General features: G+C 44.7%; 1 protein-coding gene across 1 annotated transcript in view; it reads right to left on the minus strand.

Annotated features, from left to right (window-relative positions):
* Positions 1–12,616: 12,616 nt before the first annotated feature.
* Dtd1 (D-aminoacyl-tRNA deacylase 1) overlaps positions 12,617–27,951 on the minus strand; it is a 103,348-nt gene continuing 88,013 nt past the window's right edge. The window contains exons 6-7 of the mRNA XM_010634217.2: positions 24,624–24,797; positions 12,617–13,115 (exon numbers count right to left, since the gene is read on the minus strand). Coding sequence (XP_010632519.1) covers positions 24,645–24,797 — 153 coding nt within the window. The 3' untranslated portion in view covers positions 12,617–13,115; positions 24,624–24,644. The remainder of the gene's footprint in view (positions 13,116–24,623; positions 24,798–27,951) is intronic.

The raw sequence follows: 27,951 nt of genomic DNA on the forward strand, positions 1-27,951 counted from the left end.
CCAGAGATTAAAGGATGCTCTCAGGCTGGCTGAGTTTCCCAGAGCTCTCGGTTTCTATTTTCAGCAGAGCATTGGCTTCTCTTGTAGCCTCAAGTGAGCCCTTTGAGCCTACTGCAACACTTTTCTACCATTTGCAAAGAAGGATAATAAGGCTTGCTGCTGGGTAATGCATTTAAATTGCTCCAAGCAGCTCAGAGAAAGGTAGGCTTCTCCTGGGGAAAGCTGTCAGCATATTTTTTCCTGATCTCCAGGTATTTTCAGGGTCTGGTACCCCGCATTAGAGCACCAGGTCCTTTTTCAAAGAAGTTAGACGAAAGCCAGAATAAATGGAGCAGAGAGGATCCCTTCTCTTGCCTCTGCTGTAAAGGCAATATGTCAAGTTGAGTGATGAACGATTACTGTTCTCTACTCACTAACACTTTGTACCCTATTTTCGAATTAAGGAGCACATTGTTGGCATGCCTGAAAGGTTAAACACTCCCACTTCTTGCCGCCAGCCACTAATTGGTGCTTTATCACTATTTCGGTGCAGGGAATGTCTTGTCTGCAGACTCTTTCCCCACAGAACTGGGTGAGATTTCGAGTACATCTAAAGTTTCTAAAGTTAGATCATAAATCATCCTCCTGCTTGGAAGGAGGTAGTGTACCCAAAAAGACTTCATCTACTTTTGAACTTTTTCAAAACGAAATGATAACATTAATATGTTTTAAAAATTCTTCCCTTTTCAATTATATGGGGACTTGATTTCTCCTTCTACCTCTATTTTTTAAGAAAAAGTGCAATCAAACTTATTGCAGAAATAATCCAAAGTGGTTACTGCATAATACATTCTTTGTGCCCTTACTACCAAGTTATGTTTGTGCTCTTAACTTTGAAAGTGGTCAGGTGTGGGATAGGGACTGAGTCGTGAGATCTGGCCACAGGGGAGTCCCAGGATGGAAAATGGAAAGATGCTGTCAACTGTTTCTTGAGGAAGTCTTTTGTCTGATTCAGAATATTTCTAATCATTTCCTACTGTTTCAGGAGGAAAAAGATTCTCCTTGAGACAGAACAAAGGCATCTTTGATCCCCGGTGTCTATAACTCTTCCACCATGGAAAACAGCCTGAAAAAGACTTTGCATTTTTAAATATGTGAATGTTTGCTTTTTTATTGACAAGCATGCCAAAATTCTGGTAGGTTTATTTAGGTATATATTTGTTTGGTACTGAAAATGGGAAGAGAATATCAGAATTTCCTTCCACCGTTCTCTTCCAGAAAAGAATAAAAGTCAACTTTTAGAAAGCAGAAAATCTAGAAACGTACCTTACTCTAACAATATTGCTTTAGCCAAATAAAGAGTTGTATTTACGTGTTTCTTTTTCTTATTATTATTCTCTTTTTTTTTCCTTCAAAAGGTTGATTTTGAGTCAGGTTGCATCATCAACTACAGTGTTCTAAAACATGCATGTTTTCCATGACACAAGTCTTCCTACTTTCGGGTGCCAAAGACAAAAATGGGACTGCATATTTGTAGCAAGGCCTGCTAACTAGATACTTACCCGATAAATAATTGCTATCCAGCTAGGAAGGGGAGATAGATCCAAGGGGAAGGAGATAATTTGCTTCAACAGAAATTCTTAGGAAGATTTAAAACTTCTTAGTATCCTCTTTCCACAGAGAAGCTACTTTTGATGTGCTCAATTTTCATTCCTAAATTATAAGTAAGAAGGAGCCCTATTGGAATGATATCCGTTGCTGATAGGATTCTCTGCAAAGTTTCCAGATTCTTTGCTTCAATCTGCCTTTCACCATTGTAGTGCTCTGAAGGACTTTCCCTCTGATACAGACGTGTTCAGCTTCTGAATCCCCTGACTGTGACCCTGTCTTCCAGTATGTCAGAAACAAACATCTTTTGCTTTCTTTTCCAAACTGAGATACTTGATTGGAAGTTGTTTTAGCCTTTGGAATCTCAGGAATTTATTTCTTCCAGGATGGGAATGTCCTGACCTGCAGATCTGTTGGGACACTTGCTTCCTTCTCCTGCCAGAGCACCTCTTGTCAGTCTTGTTGAACCAGCCACTCAGGGAGTGGACAGGAGAAGTGGGTATGGGGCTGGTGGTCAAGTAGCTGGATCCCTGTATTAGGAATTCTAAAAGGGAAGGAAGAAATGATCTTTATTTTCATTGTATTAACATGTGATTTAAAAGTTGATCTGAAAATGTGAGATAATGAAAAAATGGAAATAAAGTGTTTGTAGATGGGGAGGGGAGGAGGGGGTGAAGGGAGGATAGGGGTAAGGGGAAAAAATGAGAATCAAGACTTGTCATGTAGAGCTACAAGAACCCAACAAGAAATGTAATTGTACTGTATCCCTAAAATGTACCAATAAACTCAATTAAAGCTGAAAAAAATTTAAAAAAATAAAAGTTGATCTGAGCACAGAGTTGTGATTACTAGTTTGGGAGGGTGGGCAGGAGGGGAAATCTGTGGGTAACAGGTGCCGAAACACAGCAAGATGACAGGAATAGCTCTGCGGCTCTGCAGCACCATGCGGTAACAATAGTTCGCAACAACTTATTATACATTTTATCAAGAACTAATGGAGAGGAGCTCAAAGCTCCAAACATAAAAGAAGGAAAGGGAGATGGAAATGCTGATTACCCTGATTTTGGCCAGTGCATCCTGTGTACACGTGTGAGAATACTTCTCATCTATGTAGCAGGAACTTCTACCCTCTCCAAAACACTGGCAGGCAAAGAGGGTGGGAACATGGAGTTCTCATAATGCTGCCAGTGAGTACAGATGCAGGAAACGGTGTCACTCTAGAAAACAACTTCAGTAGTTATGGTCACTGGCTATTTTTACTGGGTTTATCTCTAGAAGTGGCAGCACTGGGCTGTAAAGGATGTTTCTAGAAATATAACCAAGAGAAGTACCCATATACTCTCACAAAAGACAAATATTAGAATGTTCTAAGTCCTTCAGATTTAGAGCAAACGAAGTCAGACCAAAACAAAGCCCACCTAGCTTCTAAGGCTGTGGTAATTCTGATTCTTGGGCGATAGTTATATGAGTGTTTTAAATGTGTGAAAATACATTGATATATAATATATGTACATATAATTTCTATTTCTTGAATCCTCCAAAGTGGAGCACAAGATGATAGATGAAATTCCTGTGTTTACTTTTAAAGAGGCAGAGGGTATGAGATGTTTCGAGCTGAGCTGTTCAGCAGGCATCTGCTCAGCACACACTTTTCAGCACACACCTGTTCAGTACGCACCTGTTCCACACGCTCCTATGCGGCCTGCACCTGTTCAGTCGACACCTTGCACACGCTCCTGTTCAGCATGCACCTGTCTGGCATACTCCTGTTCATTATGTAACCTGTTCAGCACTAATGTGTCCTGCTCCGGGCACCTGATCCAATTACTGTCCCACTTACCACTGAGGAAAGGGGGAAGAAATATTGGATTCTCGGCAAGGAATAACTAACCATGCCCTGCCCTCTCTCACTCCTTGCTCTCTGCCTTCCTCTCCCACACACCCCAGCAGACACAGCACTGGGCCCAGTTTCTTGTTAAAAGACCCTGATAGTGATAACCAAAGATGTCCCTGAATGTTGGAGAGAGCACAGTGCCTTGGAAGGTAAAACAAGTACATTCCCAGGAGATGAAAAAGTCAGGGTCCTTCATTCAGATTCTAGCCCTGCAAGGTTTGGCTCTTAACTGGTGTACAAGCTAAAATCTCTTTTTAGTTCCACAACAGGTTTATTCACAGAGGGAGCTGGCAATGGTTTCCAATGAACACAATCTCCTGAACTGATAAGAATTCCATCAAGGCTGTTAATTAGCTGCTAACCATATGCCTCTTGTCTTTGGATGTGCTTCTTAATTCAAGATAAAATGATGACTGAATTACAGATGGGTCCTGAGATTGAATTTCTATCCTCAGGCTGCTTTACTTCTTGTCTCTTTCCCCATTCCAATGGCAGTTCAGAAATGGGAAGAAACTTATCCCAGACCAATGATGACACAGTTCCACCCACACAACACTCAGCCCCAGAGGAGAGGACAGGAATGATTCATGGAGCTAAGGCTACAGATGTGGATGGTGTTTCTAGTTTAGATCCACAAAACCTCCATGGAAGGACTTCCCTAAGTTCTTCATCTACAACTATGTGGATCAACAAAAATGTTTTCTATTACAGTGAAAGGTCCCTAAACATTTGTGTGTGTGTGTGTGTATGTGTGTGTGTAATTTGTTCCCCATCCAAAGATACAGTATGATATTTTAAATTTTATATATACATCAAAAAAGGGCTGGAAGGGCCAGGGATTTAGCTCAGTGGTTCTGCCACCTGCCTCACAAGCACAAGGTCCCGAGTTTGATCCCGGTACCAAAAAAATAAAAAAATAAGGGCTGGAAAACTAGATAGAAGCTGGCAAGAATCCAAAGCAGCCTGCACACTCCTCCCCTGCTGGTGGAAAAGTCAGATGGTATAGCTCTTTCCCTCCAGACAACCTTTTGTCACACTCAGAGCACAGCAATTGGGGGACTAGGGAGTGTTTGTACCAGGCCGGTATTTAGTTGCAGACAACAGAATCTTCTCGAGTTTGAGCAGATGGACCAAACAACCATCAGGAAATCTGAGGAGGCTGGCGAGATGGGAAAGGACTCCTCCAAGCTGGTCTGCATTTTGGGATCCCTGAAACCTGACCATGAGGGTGGTGTTGCCATTGACATCTCCCTGCAGGAATTTGAGGCCAGCAAATATTATGTGACCATCTCTGACACTCCAGGACACAAGAGACTCTCAACCCATGAAGATAGGCAGATCTCTGGGTGACTGCCTTCCTGGTTGTTTCTGCTATTGGTGAAGTTGAAGCTGGTATCTCCCAGAATGGGTAGACCTGTGAGGTAATCTTCAGGCTTACGCAGTGAGTGTGAAATAGAACACTGATTCCACTGAGCAATACTACAGCCAGAAGAGAGGTGAGGAAACTGGTAAGGAAGTCAGCGTCTGCATTAAGCAACTGGCTCCAACCCCAGCACTGGAGCATCTGTACCATTTCCCGGTTGGAATGTAACAGCGCACTGGAACTGAGGGTTAACAGGACCTGGCTCAAGGAATGGAAAGTCACCATGAAGATGGCAGGGCTGTGGAACCGCACTGCTGGAGGCTCAGATTGCATCCTCCAACTGACAAGCCCTCTGTCGGTCCCCAGGATGACTACGGCACTGCAGGTGCAGACACTGTCCCTGTGGGCCAGGGGAGGGCTGTTGTTCCCAAATGCAACATGGAGCCATCTTTCCTCCTATCAGTGTTCCAGGTCAGTCTCAACTATGTAGTGAGACCCTGGCTCAAAAAACCAAAAAAATAAATAAATAGATAATGAAAAGATGGAAATAAAGTGTTTGTGATAAGGAGGGGAGGAGGGGGTGAAGGGAGGGCAGGGACAAGGGGAAAAAATGAGAATCAAGACTTGTCATGTGGAGGTACAAGATCCCAACAATGAATGTAACTGTACTGTATCCCTAAAATGTACCAATAAACTCAATTAAAGCTGAAAATAAATAAATAAATACAACTATAAAAACAAGCAGCCAGTCCATGAGTGGTAGCTTGCCAATCCTGGTCTGTTTTTCCTCATGTAACAAGAAGAACTGTGGTGTATGGCTGTGGCACTGTGGCCAGCTGCTGGCTGGTGTAGCCACCTACAGGCAAAGTGGAGCCGGACGAGCCACTGAAGTACCACATTGTCACAAGTGACAGCTAAGAGCTCTCCAAAAGCCCAAGACTACAAATAAGAGTGACAGTGTTGTGACGTATCCTGGGACAGGGAAGGCTAACTTACATGTGGCCTCTGGCCTCTGCCTTAAGCCAGGCTGACCTTGTGGGGGCCAGGTCCCCCACGTCCTCCAGACTGATGTGTGGAACCACCATTGTGTGACAACCGCCACCTGAGAGGCAAGTAGTTCTCCATCCCAGAACACATGCCCAGCCCAGCAAGCCAAATCCTTGGGATCTGAAATCTGTACAGGTCTGGGGGCTGTGAGTCCCTGACAGCCATCAGACCCCCTGCAGAGTGGTGGAAACAGAACCAGATGTTGTGACGGCTTCCTCTTCTACAATCCTGGTCAGAGCCTCTGCCTCACCCAAGGCCTCCCAACCTGTGATTTTCCAGTTTTGTTGAATCCAAATCACCTTATTTCACTGCGCCATGCTGAAAGACATGGGCTCTGTGCTGCTGTCCTTAAGATTCTCCTTGCAGCTCGCCGGAGCTCGCCTTTGTCCCAGCTGCAGATAAACCAGGAGGACAGCCTGGCATCCCTTGAGAACTCCTACAGAGAATTTATCTGCCACAGATGTCCCAGCAGTGTCCCTATCTGATTTCTCAGACTAACAACTGCTCCTCCAGGGTCAGAAGAGTATCCGTATTTCTTGCTCCAGCCATGGTGAAATATCAAGCCTCTTCCTATTTGCTATGCATTGCCAGCCTCACAAATCCTTCTGACTGTGGCTGCCCCTTCTGGAGCTAGATTGCTGCATTCTAATCCTGGCTCCTCCCTTCCCAGCTGTGTGCCTTAGGCAAAGTACTAACTGGAGCAATGCCCCCTCAGTGTTTCATCTGTGAAGTGGGGACCCTCACAGGGCTTTGCTCATGGAATCACTGTTAACCTTGACCATGAGGACAGGGAGCACCTGGATGGGTGACGCACCATCACAGGGGAGCCACTTCTTTGGGTGAAACTGAATACATTTTTAAGTTATTTTCTTCTACTTTAGGTTTAAGTTGCTCTTCCTTTTTCAGATTGCTAAAATGGACACTCAGACTAATCATTTTAGCTTTTTTTTGGTGGGGGGGTACTGGGGATCAAACTTGGGCCCTTGTGCTTGTGAGGCAGGCAGCGGAACCACTGAGCCAAATCCCTGGCCTTTTTTCTTCTTTCTAACCCATTCATTTATTGCTATACATTTCCCACTAAGCACAACTTTCACTCCATCCCACAAAATTTAATAAGTTATATTTTCATTTTCATTGAGTTCCAAATACTTAAAAACTTCTGCCAAGAACTCCTCTTTGACCATGGATTGTCCTTGAATCTTCAAATATTTAGGAATTTTCTGAATATTCTTCTATTATTAATTCTAGTTTAATTTCCTTTGTGATCTGAGAACAGACTTTGTATGAATACTATTATTCTCAATCTACTCCCGGGCCGATCCAAAGACAGCAAGGCAGCTGGATTCTTCACTGGATCCTGGACCCAAGGATAAAAATGCTATTAAGGGCTGGGGATTTAGCTCAATGGTTCCATCGCCTGCCTCCCAAGCCCAAGGTCCTGAGTTTGATCCCCAGTACAAAAAAATAAAAAAGCTTTTAAAAAGACATATTGTGTTAACTGACAAAATTAAAATACAGATAGTAAATCAAAGAAAAGCACATGAAAGTTCCTGAGGCTGACAACCATGCAGTGGTTATGCACAAGGAGATTTCTAGGAAAGACACAGAGCTGCTTTTGTGCCTTGGAACGTGAAGGTGACAACCTCAAGAGCTTCAGAGAAGGGTATTCGTAGATAACAAGGAAAGGGGAATGGGTCAAATGTTAGACCTAAAAATTAGCCTGAGTCTGTGCTTGGCTTGGAAGAGGGAGACACCTGGAGCAAAGCCCACTTCCTCTGGGTGTTACAGTTTCCATAGAAAATGTCCCCCAAAAGGCTTCTGTGTTCAGGGGTGGGGCTTCCAGCAAGTGACCGGGTCATGAGGGCCTAACTAGACTGGTGGATTCATTCATTCCCAGCTGAAGGGTCTCCTGGGAGTGTGGATGGGCGAGACTTCGAAGGTGTATCTGTCCTCTGGCTCTTCGCCTGGCTCTTAGCTTCCTTCTCCACTTCCTGGTTGCCCAGAAGGGAACAGCATCATCCACCACGCCCTTCAACCATGATGCTTCTCCCAAGGACTCAGCCAGCCATGGACTGAAACTGAGACCCAGAGCCACTATATAACTCTGTCTCCTTTCGGTTATGGATGTCAGGTGTTTAGGTAGAGGCTATGGTAAGCGGACTGTTACGTCCAAAATGGCTCAGCTCCTGGCAAGATTTGTGACACTCAACAGCTCCGAGGACCTCCCTGTCCACAGAGGGTCACAACTGGATGCAGCAGCAATTCACACAGATCACACAGGAGGAAAACAGGTGGCAGAGCAAGGGGCAGAGGCAGCAGTCAGCTGAGAGGACCCTGCTGCTGCTCAGGACTCCACAACCCTGGTCCTCTGTGTCACCTGGCTTGGGATATGGCACTGGCACCAGCACTGCAGTTGCTGTGGCAAGTACCATCCTCAGGGTCTCCTGCTTTCTGTCAGTGGCCAGCACCTGCAGCCAGCTAACTGGTTCCATGATCATCAGGGTAGAAGCCAAGGCTCCACAACTCCTGTTACTTCTTATCTCTAAAGGTTGAGCTGGTTGCAAGAGCTGACAAATGTAAAGGACTTAGGCCGGCTCTAGGGCATGGTCACATGCTGAAATAAGCTGCTTACTGCACCTACGCCTGTAAAATAGGCAAAATAAACATCAAAGAAGGGGACTTGAAGTCCAAGGTAGGTGGCAAGACTTACAAGGTTCCCTCATCATGATGTGGTCACAGAACAGAATTACCACGGAGAACTTTGAAAAATATTCTGAAGGAGGGGGTCAGGAAACTGAACATGTCAAAACTCGCAGTTTTGACAAGATGGGCTGCAGATACTGCAGACAACCCAGTTAGATTTGGGCCCGCAAGAACATTCTAGAATAGATGAGTGGCCAGATGGCTTGAGATCCTGTGAGAAAGAACACGGTGATCGTTGGAAGCCACGAGTTCACAAATAACGCTTCATGCTGTACTAATATTTTTTGACAAGATCACTGAATTAATCACCAAAATGCTGTGAAAATAGTACAGTTTGATTTCAGCAAAAATGGGCACCGTGGGAAGGAGGAACATGAGCTGAGTGAGAAGATAAGTAATGCAACTACTGATCCAAGAGAGACAGCTAATGAAGGACCAACACACCCACGTGCTGTGTTTAGCTAAGACTGAAAGACAGAGAAAAGCTGTCCAGGGATGACACGCTGAGAGAGACAGCAATGTCACACTGAAACAGTCCAACAGGACAGACTGAGCCAAGCCCACAGGAAGACCACCAAGTCCCCCCTTTGGGTCTTCACTGCGGAGGGCTGGTTACATGGGCTGAACTTGGGGTGTTCACTGCCTGCAGGCTATGGGAGTGGTAACACGAACACTGCACACACCTGTCTGGGGCTAGGCTGAGCCTGGCAGGCTCTCAAGGGACCCACATAGAAGGTGGACAGGTGAAGGAGCAGAAGCTCAGAAGGATGAGTAAGCAAACTGTCCCAAGGTCACCCAGCAGTTCAACAACGTGGCCAGGATTCAGTCCAAGTCTGCACATCCTGCTGACCAGTTGAGATCATGTCACCACTGTCCATGTCAAGGGACTGTGGTCACACCACCCTGGCAGAGCTACATCTGGTCCTTGAGCATCACATTTACAGGACAAACTAGACAAGGACAGTCAGCCTGGAGCAGATGGAAGGGGGTGGGACAAAGCCAGTATTAGTAGGACTGGCCACACCTCCCCAGTCCAGTGCCACCTCACCTCCAAGGTCCTACTTGTCCCTGCCCCTCCATGTGCCTCCTCTCCTCCCCAAACCCAGCTCTACCAACCCCGTCAGTTAACCAGATGTTGCTTCTCACTCACCTTGAGGCAGCTGTGCCTGTCACTTCCTCCTCCTCCTCCTCGGCCTCCTTCTGTCCCCTGGGGAACCACCTGTGTCCCTTTTGCAGGTGGCTGTCAGCAGCCACTCCTTGTCAGGCTGCTCATCACCTGCTGTTTGACCAAGCCTCTAATTCACACACCCTCAGAGGACACTCAAAAGCAAGTTATTTTAAGGCCCTACAAATAGTAACTGTATTATACAAATTAATGTATTAATTTAGACTTAAAATCTAAAGTACCATCACTAATAGATAATTTCAGAGTGCCCACTTAAGACTGACTTTCAAACCTCCAAAAATTGCGCACCCTGCTGCCCGGACCCTGGGAGAGGGTGAAAACAGAACCTCACTCTCCTTTCCTAATACAAGCAAGCAGAGGGTCTATGATTTCTGAGGTTCTTTAACTCTATTTTTAAAGGTCTCAAGTCAGCAATGAATTGCATATGAAGGTTTCTGAAAGTACCTGGCTGAAAAAAGGACAGAAAATGACAAATTAGTGATAGAAAAGATTATCTCTCTGGCTTTAAGTTATTAACAAGAGGAAGCAGAGTGTTGGTGGAACTATTTGTTCTTTACATTTGAATCAGCAAAACATCACTTTCTCTATGTGCCAGCTGGTGCCCATCTATGGCTGGACCAGCTCAGTAGAGAAGACACCCTCCCTGGACCACCAGCTGTGAGGACGGCTCTGGAGCACTGGCCCCAGTAGATGCCTTTATTTGGTCTATTTGCTGTGTGGCCACAGAGTCTGGTCTCCTATAAAGTAAACCAGGACTGGCAAGATTAAGCGGAGCCTGTTTCCCAGAGTCCTCGGCACAGTGCTCTGTTTTAAGTGCTAGGCCTAAACATGGCCAAGGCTTCTCAGAAAAGCCATACATGGTAGGATTCTCTTCTCCCACCCTTGTTCAAATGATGTTTTAATGGACAATAAACAGAAAGCTTTATAAATAAGCAGAATAAGGAGTCAGAGACATGGGGGTGGTGAAGACAGCACATTTTATATTCTGCGAACACAAAGGCACCCAGACTCTAATTTTAGCCACCGCCCCATAATAACAACTGGGAATGACCTGGAAAAGGAGGTTACAGCAGGGTGGAAATTCCCATTGTTTTTGCTACCACTGTGATGTTCTGGGGTTGCCTCTGACCCTCTGGAGCCAGGCTTGGGGCTCTCCCTGCTGCTTCCGACCCTACAAGTTGAAAGTGACTTTCAGGGTGATAGAAACACTTCCTTCATCCAGTGCCACCAAAATAGTGAGCATTCTGACACTCACCATGTTCCCTGGAAACTGGCAGGGAGGGTTTTTCAACCAATTAATTACAACAAAAGATCTTTTCACAAAAGAAGGTGCCAAAGTTCTTCCAATGTCACGAGTTCCCAGCATCAATGTTGTTAGAAGCCAGTGTGTCAGGGCAAAACACACCCATTGCTCCCACTTTTGTTTCTGATCCTTTGTCTCCTCTACATTTTTAAATATTCAGAAATATTCTCCCCAAGCTAAAGGGCCCCAACTCTCCCAGCTCCTTTCCAAGGGGCTTCACTTGGCCCTGGCTGCTACCCACAATGCATGTGGTTTGTATCCCTTTAAAACAGGATCCAGACACAGGGCTGTGGGTCTTACTCCACCATGCAATGGCCAGCACATTACTCACTGCTATGCAATCCCCATCACCCCTCATGACAGGGACAGGTCGTCACAGATGCTCAGTAAGCACTGGCTGATGGAGATAAATGTGGGGTGGCAGAAGAATGTAGGGCAGATCTGCTTGACAATCTTGAACACGTTCAAGTAACTTTAAAGTGAGCTTGAATGCACTCTGTGAAACCTAAGTTACTTAGACAGGAGAGTTTCCTGGGCCCCAGTGCCCTGGGGCTGGGGGAGCCGACCCAGATCTGCACCAGGACACAATGCTTTCCAACTACCATCAATTACACTGGACAACTGTTTTGGCTCTGGACAAAGCAATCTGGAAAATCTTCTTCCAACTCTATATTCCAAGTATTGGGTTTTTTGCAAGGGGAGCAGTACTGGGGGGTTGAACTTAAGACTTTTACACTGTTTTATTTATTAATCACTTGAAGAGAGCATCCAAGTTGCTAAATTGCCTAGGCTGGGCTCAACTTGCGATCACTCTGCCCCAGCCTCCCAAAGGTCTAGGATTAGATGTGCGCTCAACTATCTCAAGTATCTGAATGTACATTGAGGATGTCATTTGAGACTGTTTTCACACTTTCTATTACGTTTTTGTGTGAAGTATACAACTGGGTTAGACTAGAAGAACTCATTATTATAAAGGCCATGGGTAGACAGCATGAGATGCCAGAGATGTCTCCTCTTTGGGTAGGCAAACATTTCAAGAGGACAACTCTTGTTGATATTTTAATATACAATGTCAAAAATGCCCACTATTGATGTGCTGCTAGCTGTGACATTAACCTGAGAAACAATCTCAGCAGCACATGGTTCTTTACATTCCAGGCCTGCTGGCCAGGACACATGCACAGCTGTGCAGCTGCAAGGAGAAAGGGTGCATGCACAGCCGACATGGGTGCCTTTCTCTAGCCTAATGGCATGTGTGGCTGCCACACTGGTCTCAGTAGAAATGGTCTGGCCATTCCCAGCTGCACACTCCTTTTCTGTTGTCCCATAGCCAAGTAAAATGTCAGGAAACATAAACTGCTACACACAGGTTCTCACCTAGGAATCAAAGGCCTGTGGGCCACATGAAGGCCTCTCACAAGGTTATCCAAAACGAAGTGTGACTATACCTGGAGCAGAGTTGGACACCCCGCATTTGTACACAACATGCAGCAGAAACACAGCGAGATTTTTTTGGCAATAAAGTAGTTTCTTGAGATTTAGGGTTTTATTATTTATTTTTAGAAAAAAGAAAATATACAAGATGAAAGGTCTCACATGACACATGACTTCTGAAGACCGCCCTCCTTATGCCTCCCACTGGCCCTAGCTATGAACCATGTAGGAAGAACGCGGGCAGCACGCGAATGTGTTGGAAGCTATCATGAGCACACAGCACACCACAGGGGATATGATGATGGATGATGCTGGGCCGGCTGACTCCAAAAGCAAGCCAAGACATGGTGCAAAGCAGGAAAGTCTCCTGAGGGAGCCAGGGAAGCCCCAACCACACACCCCATCCTGGAGCGACTGCTGCCCCATATGACCACAACAGCTATGGAAAATGCAGGGTCCTTTGGTGCTTCTGCAGGGCTACTCGGGCTCCTACACTCTTACTTCTGTCTTCTCCTGTTTCAGTCCAAAATCCTTAAAGCAGTGTATGTGCTCAGCTTCCTGAGTTTTTCAGGATCCAGTTCTGCCCAATGTCAATGCACTAGAAGCAACAAAAAGATGTATTAATATGAAACATTCCAAAATCCACCTTCGGATATTATTCACATACAGTACAAGCATTTAAAAAACAGCTGAAGGTATCCTCTCAAGCTCACACAAAGAAACCACCTCTCCACATTTCACTTCATTATGCAAAATCTGCCACATTGCCATGTATAAACCCCAGCACCTACTCACTAAAGAGTCTCCCTTCATTCCACTGCATACTTTGGGATCAAAAAGACACTGAAGTATCTGAGCATATTTCTACATGACCTTTGCATCAGTGAAAACTCACAAGGCAAATTAGGAAACATTTTGAACTAAATAAAAATACAACATATTAAAATTTTTGGTATTTACTTAAGACAGTGCTTGGGGACATTCACAGCATTTTGTGCATATACAAGAAAAGGAAAAAACCGTCAAATAAATCATATGAGTTTCCACATTAAAAAAGTGAAACAAGGCCAGGGATTTAGCTCAGTGGTTCCACCACCCACCTCGCAAGTGCAAGGACCTGAGTTCGATCCCCAGTCCCAAAAAAAAAAAAAAAAAAAAAAAAAAAAAACCCGAAAGAATAAAAGCAAGTTATATCCCCAAACAAGCAGAAAGGAGAAATATGGAAGCAGAAAACAATAAAATTTCAAACAGAAAAAGGAAAGAGAAATGAAAAGCTCAAATAATTTAATAAATCTCTTACCAAGAAAAAGAGATGTAAATTAATATGAATAATCAAAGAGGTAACATCAGTACTGATCTGACAGAAATTAAAATAATAAAAGTTGTATCAACTTTATGCTCAAAGTTAGATGACAGAGATATATAAGATAAAATCTCTGAAAAATGGATATAAAGTTTCATTTCCAAATCCTTTTAGGTGGGTAATAAGGAAAACACAGGGACAGAGACTAAATGCTTGTTTTTAAGATAAATTTTAATCTACTCAGAGGATGGTTGCTTTCTGGTATAAAATGTGAAGGCTGAGGCTGAGCCTCCCCAGGAGACACCTGGAGAGGGGTCTGTTTAGCCCATGTAGTGCTTCATGAGTGAGTTAATTCCCCCAATAAGAACAAGGTGCAGAGAGTCAATCATCAGCATCAGGGCAGCAACAGAGCTGAGAGTTGGAGCTACAGCTCCAGAGCTTAAGAGCTGCATGTCTCTATTCCTTCAGCAAAACAGCAACTACAGCTATACAGCAAAGACAGAAAATACAGCTACTAAAAGGTTCCAGTATTCTTTAGTTCACAGCAGTTATAGTGCCTTATCAGTTTATGGAGACACGGTGAAATTAAACACCTGCTGTATGACCTTGTCCATGCTATGCATGCATGGCTAAGTATGTTAAATTATACTTGGATAATCGTGGTCCATTATGTGCATGTCCCTGAGTGGAGTTATGGCCTTAAGTGATCTTCAGATGCCCAGGCTTTGGGTACAGCATAAGTGGTACCCCACAGTCTCCTGCTTCCCTTTGCAATTTTGAAGCTACAACAAAAACCAGCTGACAGTGTCACAATTTGGGAAGCAAGTGTTTGTCATCCAGGAGTCAGACCAAATCCCAAGGTTCAACAGAGCAGCTCTGTCCCCGCACTTCTTTATCAAAGGCAAAAATTCTGATGGAGGAGCCACCATCATGATGCCTCTCCTGTGATCATGCTGATACCCTCAACACTGGCCACACACAGGTGCTAGTTCTGTGCCTGGAGTGGTATTGGGGTCCAGTGCCCACATAAGAAAGGCCAACTAGAGCCACACCTAGTCCCAGTGACTACTTAAGGGACTGATTTCTCTCCACATTCCTTGCCCTTTAAAAGGCCCCTCCACAGCCCTGCAAACCTTCCTGAGAGGCATCTAAGACACCAGCAGTTGGACAGCAGATAGTGTCCTTGCTAGGGACAAGTTACTTTCGGTTTTCCTCCAAGGGAAATATCCCACTTGCTCCTGTATTATACTGGAGATACTGGCTGAGACGTAAAAGCCTGGGGCCTATGAATACCTTTGCCCATCTGCAATACCAATAAATCAAATTCTGAATTTTTTTTTTCCACATTGGCCTTGGAGAACCTATCTTCGGCACTGATTAAAATTAGAATCTTTATTTCTGAATTTAAGATGAGCTTTGTGATCCTGGTTAAATATATTTTTCTTTTACATTTACTTCTATTATTTATTCTACAATATTCTACATTCTTAATGCTTTGAAATAATGAATTTATGCTTCAAATGTCTGCTGGACAGATGGAAATTATAAAGTTTACTGTAGAAGAATGAATTACTTATAAAAATATTCATATTCTCTTAAACAAAAAAAGGTGACATATGTACAGTATGTCCTAAAGTATGTAAAATTAGATGAAAAAACATAGAATTATCTGCTTAGAAGAAATTTTACAAAAGCATTGTTGATAATGATTACTTAGAATGGTGGACACCAGATTTTCTTTTCTTAGTATTTTGGCATTCCTGAAATTTTCTGTAGGTAAATACTAATTTTATAATTAAAAATGTCTTTCAAAAGAAATTTTATATGGGGATGATTTAGGGTGCCCAATTCCCTACTAAATAAACACAATTAGAAGGGATCCTGAGGCCAGGGATTTGGCTCAGTGGTTCTGCCACCTACCTCACAAACACAAGGACCTGAGTTTGATCCCTGGTACCACCAAAGAAGGGATCTTGAGAGGTTTTGGACCAAGGATTCTCAAAGTTTTAAGGTAGACCATCCAGACAGGGGGAGTTGATAAAGAGATGAAGGGCTCCCAACTAAGTGAGAATCAGCCATGCTACTATGGACACCTGCGGATTGATGCCAATAGCATAAAAGGAGAGCTGGAGGGGAAGATTGTTTGCTGTTATTTCTTTGGAGAAGCTTGCTGAGGCTGGTTTTCCTGATGCAAACTTAGCTGTTCTCATCAGAGGAGATGGGTCCTTGCTGTCACAGGGAACGGCTGCTGTTCACAATGGGGGAGCTCTGATCTTTGACCTGGCTTCAGTGTAGATCCCTCAGCCTGGTGGCACAAATCCTTCATCTAGCCGGTGCAGGCTTCCCACGGGTCTTTGGGCCTTCCCAGTGCAGATCCTCAATACAGACTTGCATGAGACACTGCCATGGGCTCTAGAACTCTGGCTGGGCTCATGGAGGACACTGCCTTCAGCTCTAGGCCTTTAGCTAGACTCGTGTGGGGTATTACTGTGAGATCCAGGCCCTTGCCTGCATTCTTCAGGTCTCTAGTGTGTGGACAGATCTCTTGCACTCCTCTGCACTTGATTTTTTGGGTGAATATTATAAAATAATCCTATAAATTATATATACTGTATTAAACCTATTCCCTTGCAAACCCTAACTACAACAGTTCCCAGTGGCCAGGCCTAACACCAGTGCAGATGCAGGTACCATGAATGACGGTACCACTGTGCATGGATCCTCACAACACATGGTCAGTAATGCTGCTCTCCATCTCCAATCTCATTCTTTTTTTGTTTTTTTGAGACTCCTGCCTCAGCCTCCTGAGTGCTGGGATTACAGGCGTGCACCACCATGCCTGGCCTCCAATCTCATTCTTAAATATTCCTTCTCATTTTCTTCATCCTAACTACTGAGAAACTTAGACGTTGAGTTGCTAGCCAAAGAAGCCCCAAGCAGAAGTAGGGCTCAAGCTGCTGAACACATGATTCTCTAGAAAAGGGTGAACCACTGAGGCTTGAAATTCAGAACTCAGATGAGTGGTAATGTGCCAGCCCAAGAGCTGCTGAGATGACTTCACTTGCAAACACACGCAGGCCAGGTGGGCTACTCCAGGACAGATGTACACTCAGGCGGGAGGCACTGCCAATACCTGAGCACCCACAACTTACAGCCTTGGAGGAACTCAGGGGACTACCAGCTTCCCCAGGGTTCGCTTTTCCTGCCTTTAAGCATCAGGGACTTCCACAGTGGGACAGCCCAGAACCAGAAAAAAGGGATCCCTCACAGCCCATTTCAACACTGAGACTCAAACATGTTGGCTTCCAAAGGCCCTGCTTCAGACTGCAAGCCAGGGAGAAACCATGAGATGCTAGCACACAACTTCAGACATACAGAACACTATGGCTCAAGAACCCAGCTTATATCATTTATTTCAAGTCACAGGGAGGAATCTCATCAGTGTCTAGAAGAGTGCAGCTGTTCCATGCAGAACCTGTTAGTGGCTGGAATCAGGAAGGGACCCCCTCTGGCCTGCTAGTGCTGCCGGCTCCAGAGAACCCTGCCCTAGCTCCAGGAAGACACCGTCCCTTGCTGTACCTGCTCACAGCCCTTATGTGACTGGGGACAGGGTAAGAACATGATCTCCTAGGTAAGAATGGAAAGCTTGGCGTGATGAGGCAAAACAAGTAGAATAGGAAATAGGTGTTACTGAAAGTGCAAGGAATGAAGTTTGACAGCAACTGGGCTTTCTTTTTGGCTGGACTTCAATCCCCGCCTACTGCTCATATATATGTGTACGTATTTGGCCACATCAGTCTTACACAACTGAGAGTGGCTCAGGCGATGGCTTCAAGGGCATAACTCAGTCCCTGCAGAGCAGTCTGTTCTCCAAATGGACCTTCTGCAGGAACAGCACTCTTTTGCTGTCTGGTATGGCAACAACCAGCCACAGGTAGAAATGTGACAATGTAAACTTTATGTTTCATTTAACTTTAGTTAAATATTCATATAGATATTTAAATATAGAAGAGTCATATAGAAATTTAAATATTCATATAGAGCTAGTGGCTACTGTAGACAGCACACTCGAGTTACCTGTAAGCTTAGCTCTACACCTCAGAGGATCACTTCTCATGGCCAGTGACTTGCCAACTTATTTTCTAATAAATAAGGCAAATGAGGTGGAAGCCAAGTCTGCCCATGGAGAAAACCCAATGCCACTGATAGTAAATAACATAATTCACCTGCTCTGTATCATTGAGGAAGTAGCTCAATCTCATGTTTAACAAAGGGAAAGCGTGATATGTGACACTTCAGTGTGGAAAGAGGAACCTCTTCTAGGTAAGGGAAAGAAAATGGGCAGGGAGATAGATGGATAGATGGATGGGTGGACTGGTGGATGGATGGAGAGACAGACAGTAAGGTGGATGGACAGATGAGTGGATGGATGGATGGGCTGATGCATGGGTGGAAAGATAGCTAGATAATTTACAGATTCAAGGAACTCAGAAAACTCAAATCTATCATCAGAATAAAACTTGGATTTCTGACACAGATATTAAAAATACCAGACAGGAAATTTTAAATAATTATGATTAATATATTAAGGGCTCTATTGGAAAAAGTAAACAATATGCAAGAATAGGTGGGTAATTTAACTAGAGAAATAGAAACTCTAAGAAAAAAAATCAAAAGAAAATAATAGAGACAAAAAGCACTGTAAAAGAAATGCACAATGCCTTTGATGGGCTCTCAATAAACTGCACAAAGATGAAGGAAAATAAGTGGGCTTGAAGATAAGTCAATATGAACTTCCCAAAGCAAAATGCCAAGAGAAAATCAATGGGAAAAACCAATATGCTGAAGAGACACAGGCACTCACGGGTTTGTTACAGAATTCCTTATTCATTTATCGGAGCTACTGTGAATGGGGTTATTTTCTTGGAGCGAACCACTCTCTTCTTCTTTGCATAATTTCATATGAGAAAGCCTCTGTAATTATCCTTGGTGCTCTATAGGTGATACGAGGTATCCCCACCCTGCCCTTTTTCCTTGGCTTCTTTTTAATGTCAAAAGTATTATTTAAAAAATGTTAAGTATGAATCTCATACAAACATACAATGAAACAGATTTATGTAACTCATTAATGAGAAAACAAGATGGTAAAGCTACTTCAAAGGATGGTAAAGCTACTTCAAAGGAAGATACAACTAGCTGAAATTATGTATACACATATATAATACATATATATTCAGTGACAAGATTACTGAAATAATATTACAAAGTTATATCAATACCAGGGAATATTTGACAGGGCAACAAAACTATAATCTTTCAAGCTGTCTCTACTATTGGAAGGAAATTATTTGCAACTTACCTATTTTCTATATATTTGCTTCCACCTTTCCAGAGTTTGAGCTTTAATTAAAAGAATATGTTAAAGTCACACCCTCCACACACACCAGTTGCCTCTGCAGAGTGCTACAGTATGTCTTTGAATGGGACAAATTTTGCCTTCTGGGTTTTGGATAATTTTACTTAACAGTAATAAAGAGATTTTTGTTTTGAATCTGTAAACTACAACCCTGTGATGTGGAACAAACCAAGTCAAGGAATATCATATCACTGGGGAATCAGAAACATCTACAAAGCTTTACAGGGCCCCTCACAAATACAATCTCATTGACTCTGATCTCACCTCCTTCAATTTTCAGGTGTGTTCCTACTACTAAAGGTTCAGAAGAGAAAAGTTCGTGCTTGGGGAGCCTGGGGCTCACCTACATTTCTGGTCAGAACCAGGGCCAGCTGCCAGGACAGACCTTGGAGACAAACCCTGGGGCTTTCATGGTGCTACTGCTCTCACCTCTGAAGCTGCAGGGACTCCCAACAGTCAGAAAATCTGAGGCAAACTGAGAGAACAGGAGGCAAGGGCTCTGCTTTACAGATTAGGAAACTGAAGACCAAGATCTCCTGCCAATTAAGGTGGCAGAACCCAAGTAGTGTGCACATTCCCTGGTTTAAAATTTTTCTTTCTGGTTTTCTGCAGTTTGAATAATGATATGCCTAGTGTGGTTCCTGCTTGGTGTGCTCTGAGCTTCCTGGGTTTGTGCTCTGGTGTCCATTGTTAAGTTTGGAAAGTTCTTCTTGGCGATTGTTGCTCATTTTATATCACCTTTTATAACTGCCTTGCAATTATTGGAGTTTATCTCCTTCCTTCCTTTTTCTTTCTCTCCTTTTCTCCTCTCTCTGTCTCTGTCTCTCCCTCTCTTGTTTTTTTTTCCCCCCATTGCTCTCCTCTTTGCCTTTCATTTTGAGAAGTTTGTGGTGACCTATCTTCAAACCCTTATTTCTAGTTGTTGTTGTTGTTGTTACAGGGTCTTGCTATGTTGCCCAGGCTGGCCTCAAACTCTCAATCTCTGCCTCCCTGGGTAGCCAGGATTATCTCTAGTTATTCACAACAGCTAAGATATGGAATCAGCAAATGAATAAAAAAAATGTGATACACAATGGAATATTATTCTGCTGTGTAAGAATGAAATCCTTTCATCTGCAGCAACATGGATGAAACTAAAGGACATTATGTTAAGAGAAATCAGGCAGGGAAAAACAAACACTGCATGTTCTCACTTATACTATACATGGACACTCCAGACGATCTCAAAGAAGCAGACAACTGAATGTAGTTCCTAGAGCCCGGGAAGGCTGTGGAAGAGGGAGAGGTGGAGAAGGATGGCACAGGGGTGCAGCTGGACAGGAGGGATAACTGCTAAGGTTTTATCACACAGGAGGATAGCCACAGTTGACAAAATTATTTCAAAATCACTAGTAAAGAGGATTTTGAATGCTCGCAATACAAATAAATATCTGAGGTGACAGATATACAATTACCCTGATCTGATGACTATATACTGTGTATGCATGTTACCTGTGCCCTATAAATATGTAAAATTACGTGCCAGCTAGAAAAAAAATATTAAAAATAAACAAAATAGAAAAAACGAAGTGGACTAATATACTTAAGTGTGGAAAGGAAAAACTACTATAACAAACATCACAGAGGGATGAAACCACCCAAGCAAGCCAGTGAAAGCAAAGAGGTACAGCAAGAGCCCTGAACAAAGAAAAAGCAAAAGCTTCACAGGGCTTTGGAAGAGAGGTCTGACACATCTCTTACATGTAGGGGCAGAGCAAGTATTTGTGGTCGGGGTCCATGCAGCAAGTGAAGCAGATACCTGGATATATTTCAGGTGACTGGGCACTGAAAAGACGCTGCACTCTGTAGCTGTTGGCTTGACGTGGGGAACATCCCATCCTCTGTTGTGTGCTCTATCTGCTCTGAGATAGCGCAACTTTTGTCAGGAGGAGACAGCACCTGCATAGGCTGCCTGTTTTGTTGTGGTGTTTTCTATCTTGTCAAATTATAGCTTGGAATTAAAAAGCACATTTACTAGCCATTTCATGACCATGTCAAGCCTGACAACTACCACTTTAGAATTCAATAGCAATGAAATTATTCTCTAAAAACAAAGACAAAATGAAAATTTCCTCAAATATGTGCCGTAAGAAATATGTAAAAAAGTTCTTTGGGCAAAAGAACATGGCAGAGTCACAGCATGAAAGGAAAAACTGACAACAGACAAATGAAGGCAAAATAATGTCTTTACTTTTTCTTAACCTTAATTCATCTTGAAAGTAACCAGGTAAGGTGGTGGTGATGAGGTCTGCTGGGAATGTGTGGTGCTGGGTGGCGTGGTGTCACTCGGAGGAGCACTCAGGCAAGTTAAGGTGTGTTTAACAAACTCCAGGCTAAAAAAACAAAACACTTCCGAGGCATGGCTAGTTTTCCACCACAAAACACCAGCAGGTGGGCGTGGGGAAGTAGTCTGAATGGTCACAAGGGCACACCCCACCTGTGCGGGGTAGAGGAGCAGTAAACAGGGGCCCTTCCAACAGAACACATCCACATGTACGCAAGCACAGGCACACTCAGCTGCTCTGCTCCTTAGGAGGAAAGGTGCTCCACCATGACACATCTCACTGTTCAGACGAAGGTCAAGGTGAAAAAGCAAACAGGTGGCAGCTTCCACAAAACACGTCCCTCATTTGGGTCTAAGCGTGCTGATGTTTGAGAACAGAAAGACAGGGTGCTAGTAGAGTGTGCTCCCCTGCACCTCAATTCCAGCAGCTGAGTAAACACTCAAATGAGGCGGTGCCTGGACTTGAAGCCAAAAGCAGGAGCCTTGGGCCTGGCACAAGGCAAGAGCAGAAACGGCCAGGTCGCATCCTCTTAGGGAACCCTGAATCCCCCAGCAAGGCGAGGAGCTGCAAGACTGTGGCAGAGGATGAAACCACACATTAATTTTAGCAGCTTGATGTCCACTTGGTAAAGTAAGAAGGAACGTTTACAACATGATAGGGAATGACAATTCCTGGGAATGTCCTCTGAATTATGAAGGCTTCTGACTCATTTTCAAAGAAAAACAGGCCATAGATCATGCAGTTTCTCGTTCTGTGTTCTTCTGCTTTTTCCTGCCTCTCGAGCCTTGCAAACTCAAAGCTGCTGCCTCTAGCCTGCTAGGTTCCCTGGGGCTCTGTCTTTCAAGAAAAGCAAAAGAAAAAAGCTGCTCCCTGTGCGGAGGGTGGAGTGGCTGTTTCTGCAGAGAATAGAAAGTGCCAAGGTCACCAACCGGCTGTCACCACCTCACTCAGCTCTCATGGCTCTGTGAACATCTGTGGGTGACTGTGGTCAGATGGATGACAAACTTCATCAGAAGGGGCAACAAAAAATGCAAACGTGTAGTTGGAGTACCAGGTGTCCTCTATCCCAACCCCTTCAGGGTCTTCGAGTCCTCGGAATGTGGCTGAATTCTGGGAGGCAGGAGCACAGGGGTTTCTCCGAGGTGCCAGGCTGATGGTGGGTGTTTCAGAGGTAACTGGAGGAAGCTCACAAGGCTCCCTCCATGCCCGGACATCTGTCCACACCCTGGCTCTGTGGCCACAGCCTCTGGCACAAGCAACTGCTGGAGAAGGTGCTGCCCAGACTGTGGGGTCAGTCAGCCCTTTCCTCTCAGGCAGCTCTGGGTCCTGGCATCACATCTGTCACAGCAGCACTGCTGAGGGACAGGAGCCCAGGTGGAATAAAGGGAAGAAACCTCAAGGAAGCAGAAATCACATAACCTGGACATAGTCAGGTAGAAGAGGATCAGCCTCGATGAGCCTCTGAGTTGCTGCTCCACTCCCTTAATGAGCAGAAGGTGACAACGAGATCTCTTCCACGAGCTTGGTCCTAGGGTGCATCCCGCTCTGTGCTAAGGATTTCCCACAGGTGATCAGTCAGTCGTACCAGCAGTAATTGTGATGACAAAACGGACCACTGACAGGCACAAGTCACCATGAGGTTTTAGAAGGGATGGGAATAAACATCACTTAATGTTACCATGTGCATGTGAATATTTAACATTATTTAGATACCAAACACTACCTCTTGATGACTCTCCCAAACCCACACCAGTGTTTTCAGCCCAAGAATAAAAATCAATGGCTTCAGGGCTGAGTGTCAAGGCTGAGAAAAAGCTGGGATTGCAGCTGTGACCAGTGAGGCCCAGCATGATTTGATTTTCCTCTGATCCGTGCAAAACTCTCGTGAGAGTGTGACAAGATCATTTAGCATAGAGCTGTAACTCCAAGGCACATTGTGAAGAACACAGTGATGGGGGACTGAGGCAGGAGGGTCCACCAGCTAGTCCCAAAACTATCAGTGCTGACTCCATTCTGAGTCTATCTATCGGGAGAAGTACGCTGTGCCCAGTCTTCACTCACTTTTCTCAGTATCTGCCACACATATCCCAAAGACCATGCCACAGAGAGACTTCTAGGCCCGCTCCCTCTCAGAAGGCAAGAAAAGGTGGAAAGCACCTCGCAAGGGCCCTCTCTCTAGGTCTGACACTTCCAGGATGAGCCTGTCTGCTGAACTGGTTTGAACCAGTGTCTATGAGCTGAAGGCTCCAAAATGTGTGCCCATGACCTTACTCCTCAGCTTTAAACTCAGACTCCAGAAACTACTGACTATTGCCTTGGCTACCAGTGGACACCTCAAACATAACACAGCCCAAACAGCCACCATCGGCAACCCCCACTTTCCATGTGTCCTTTCTATCCCCAACCATGCTAGATGCCTCCCCAACACCTAAGTAGTCACCAAGCTGAAACAATGCCATTTCTTATACATCTTTCATTATGACTTTGCCCCATTCCCACTGTAACTTCCCCTCTGGACTCCTGCAGTGGCCAAGCCGTCCCCTCAGCCCCTGTGGTAGCTGGATCAGACTGTGGAAGCAGGGAGCAGGGCTTACTGCTACAGTGAACCTCAAGATGGCCTAGTCATGAAAAGGAGGAAGAATAAGGCATCATTTCAGGAATACAGTGCTGAGAGGAAGGCAATGACAGTAGAGCACGAAGAAGGAAATAGGGCGTGGAGGCTATAAAGGAACTGGCCCACAGAGAGCTGCAGAAAGAATTGGATGGGGCAGCATGACGACAGCACCCACAACCAAAGGACTGGACCAGGTGTCTCAGGTGCTCCACACGTCGCCCCACAGCAGCTGTGGCCAACGCAACAATGGAGCAAGGGGTACAAGCAGCTACCCACTAGGTGGACACTGCAGCCTGTGTGTGCCCCTCTCCCTGCAATCTCAAGGCTTACAACTGTCCCACGTGCCTGTGTCCTCTCCATCCCAATGGATACCGTGGCCCATCAAATGACTTCTACCTCTATGGACAGCCATCCTATCCTCCATTCATTCCTTCTCCCCCGACTCCCACCTGTGGCCTCAGCTCTTGTGGCTATGGCTCCCGCTCAGAAGACACGTCACCCTCTGCCCCACTGCTGGCACTACGGTCTTCCTTCCGAGGAGCGGTGCGTTCTTTGCTGGATTCCGAGGGTCCCTTAGCTCTGGTCTTTTCTTTCCTCTGCTGTTGCTTCTCCAACTTCGATAGCTGATTTAAAAACAGAAAAAGAAAAGCATTTAGGAGCATGAACACACACCTAGATATCCAGCATTGTTACCACAAGGAGGAAACCAGTGACAAGGCCTCTGCTGGGTACCTGGCACACCACGCGGTTCAGCAATACCAAGGATACACAGGACACTGACCAGATGGGCTTCTGAGCCACTAACACAGACAGCCACACTTCTACTCCAACTGGATCAGGTTCAACAGAAGTGGATGGAACAACACTGCTAGAGACAGTACTTCTAGACTAGATGTCTAAGTGATATGCCAGGTTGGTTCTGCTGCCTTCACTGAAGCATGCAGACTGGGTGGGATATGTGGCGCCACTTCTTTTCAGTAGAAGTGAATGAAACAATACTGTCTGATGCCTGGTCCCCCAGCCTGGTCCACTCGGAGGACCTCCCCATCCTGATCTACTCAGCAGAGGGGATATGGGGATCTGTAGGAGTAGAAGAGCTCTACTCGTGGCACAGCTTTTAGCTCATTACTGTTTCCTTGGATGGCTCTACAGCTTTTTCTCATCAAGCTGTCTTCCTACTTACTGTTTTTCAAAGAATGTTCAAAATACGTCACTATTTGCTGAAGATAATAGAGAAGGACATGAATGAGGTACACTAAGCATACTGAATATGGTCTCGGTTACCAATTCGTTCTTCGAGGTTGAGGCCTGGATCACCCAGGCACATATTCCCAGCAGGTGCACGGCATCTACACACAGGTCACCGGCCACAGGAACCTGCTCAGACTTCCTGCCAGCTGGGTAACATACCTGTGATATCTAACCCCTCGGGAGCCAGGGCCCACTTCTTCCTTGGCAATGCCCCCAGCAGGTTCAAAGCCACCACAGACTCAATGAAGGACATAAACACGGGTCGTCAACCACACTCTGAGCAGCACTGTGGCTGCTCCAGAGTGGCCTGCTAAAGAGCCCACCCCAAAGACGGGCCATGTCTTGGTCCATGGGGTTTCTTTGGACCAAAGCAGGCATCTTTCATCTGCTTTCCAGATGAAGTTATAAATGTTTTCTCAATCATGTGAAAGGAAATTTAGGGCTGGGAATGTAGTTCAGTGGCACTGCACTTGCCTAGCAAGCAAGAGGCCCTGAGCTTGATTCCCAGTACAAAAAGAAAAAAGAAAAAGAAAGGAAAGGAGGGAGGGAGGGAGGGAGGAAAAAGGAAAGAAAAGAATGAAATTTAATAAAGGGCCAACCTCTCCCTACTGGCCCCTACTCCACATCCAGAGCTATAAAAGAGTCACTTCACACAACCTGCCAGATCTTGCTTCTGTGACAGACTGAGCTAAACCTCAGCCTGATGGCCTGATAAACAATCAGCAGCAGAAAGTATCCCCTAACGAGACAGGAGCTGAGCAGTGCAGCTGATATCCAGAACAGCTCTGGCTCACCACGGCCGAGTAACAAATAGTTCTTGCAGCAGCTCTTTAAGTAGGAATGATTTAGGATAAAGATAGCCAAAAAGTTAGCATTTTTAGTACCTGGGAAGTGACTGCACAGAGCTCCTTGCTGGCCTTCTCTAGAGAATTATTTCCCATGGATGAAGATCTTTCAGTTCTACTCCATTGCAGGATAGGAAGGCCTTCCCATTTCTCTCAGTGCTTTTTTTTTTTTTGGTTTTTTGTTTTTGTTTTGTGAGACAGGGTTCCACTATGTAGTTCAGGCTGGCCTTGAACTCACTGCATATGCCAGACTGGCCTCAAACTCACAATCCTCCTGCCTCTGCCTCCTCACTGCTGGGATTACAGGCATGTGCCACTATGCCAAAGTCTCTCTGTTGGTGTCAAATTCTTCCCCTCAGGAAATGGTGAGGATGGGTGGAAGTCCCTCTGTCCTGTTTTGTTTTGTTTTTTTCCTCATGAAATAACCTCAGACTATACAATGTGAAAATACATAACACTACAGGGCCTATACACTTTTTAAAAATGGCTTAGATGGTGAATTTTATGTGTATTTTACTAAAATGTTTAGAAAAAATTTTAAATGATTTTGGAAAACATGAAGTTGGCAATCCATTCTGGACCCCATGCTCTTTTTATTTTAAATCTTAAAACTTCAGGAGTTAGCATTCTACAACAAACTGTGATAAGCAGTTTACGACAGCATCGGTGTTTTTACCTATGAATATTACACGTGTGTAAATGCAATCACACATGTATAATCATGAACGATTTCTAAGTCAGATGCTGAGAAAGCACAATTTTTGTTTTAAAAAGATGCCCTCTTCCTTAGAGGTACCATACAGGAAATGTGACTATCACAGGTGAAAAGAGCAGAAGAAACCTCCCTGTGGTTCACCCTCCTCTGGGCTCCAGATACTGGAAAACATGGGCTTTGCAGAGGCTTCTCGGCTCCATGCGACACCAGTGTGACACAGGTTGCCACTGACACAGTCACCACTGTGCACAAACATGGTTTTGAACTCCCACCTTATCCCTGTCCCCTCTCTTCCCTAAACCCAGATTTCAAATCACATTATAACTCTTTAAGAATCAGGTGCACCCGCTTTCTATCAACTCTGCAAAGCCGATTCTCCTGCAGTATTTATCTTAAAATAACCTCAGCCCCAGGGCTCCAGGCCACCAAATAAAGCTCTCAGTGAAAACAATGAGAACCAAACGAGGAACTGAGGCCTTTCTCAGAAAACTAGGAATCCAATGCAGCCAGAAGGTAGAATTTATATCTTGAGGCAAGGAAGCAGCTGGATTTTATTTTTCTTTGAGAAAACAAATGAAAAAGGAAGAAAGAAAAGGGGAAAAAACTGGCACTGTATCTGGATTCACGTAGAAAGTACACAACTTTCAAAGTAATAGGAAATGTACATTAAAGAGAACAGAGAATAGTATGCTCCACAGTCTGTGAACGCATGATCTGTGAACACTGTAACGAGGGACTTTCAGGGTTTGCTGGCTTTTCAGTCTACTGATGAGAGTCCACATTGCACAGGAGTTACTGTCTGTGCCAACTCTAGTGCCTTAGGGAGAAATCCAACCACAGGCCATGGGCCAACCTCCAGTCCACCTGCCCCTCTCCTGTTGGAGCCTGGGAAAGCAGTGGGCAATCAAAGGACTGGCAGCCCCACAGCCAACCTCCATTTCATGATTAAACTCACTGAGAAAACAA

The sequence above is a fragment of the Fukomys damarensis genome, unplaced genomic scaffold (genome assembly GCF_012274545.1).
Source record: "Fukomys damarensis isolate Sample0158 unplaced genomic scaffold, DMR_v1.0_HiC HiC_scaffold_7, whole genome shotgun sequence".
Lineage (NCBI taxonomy): Eukaryota > Metazoa > Chordata > Mammalia > Rodentia > Bathyergidae > Fukomys > Fukomys damarensis.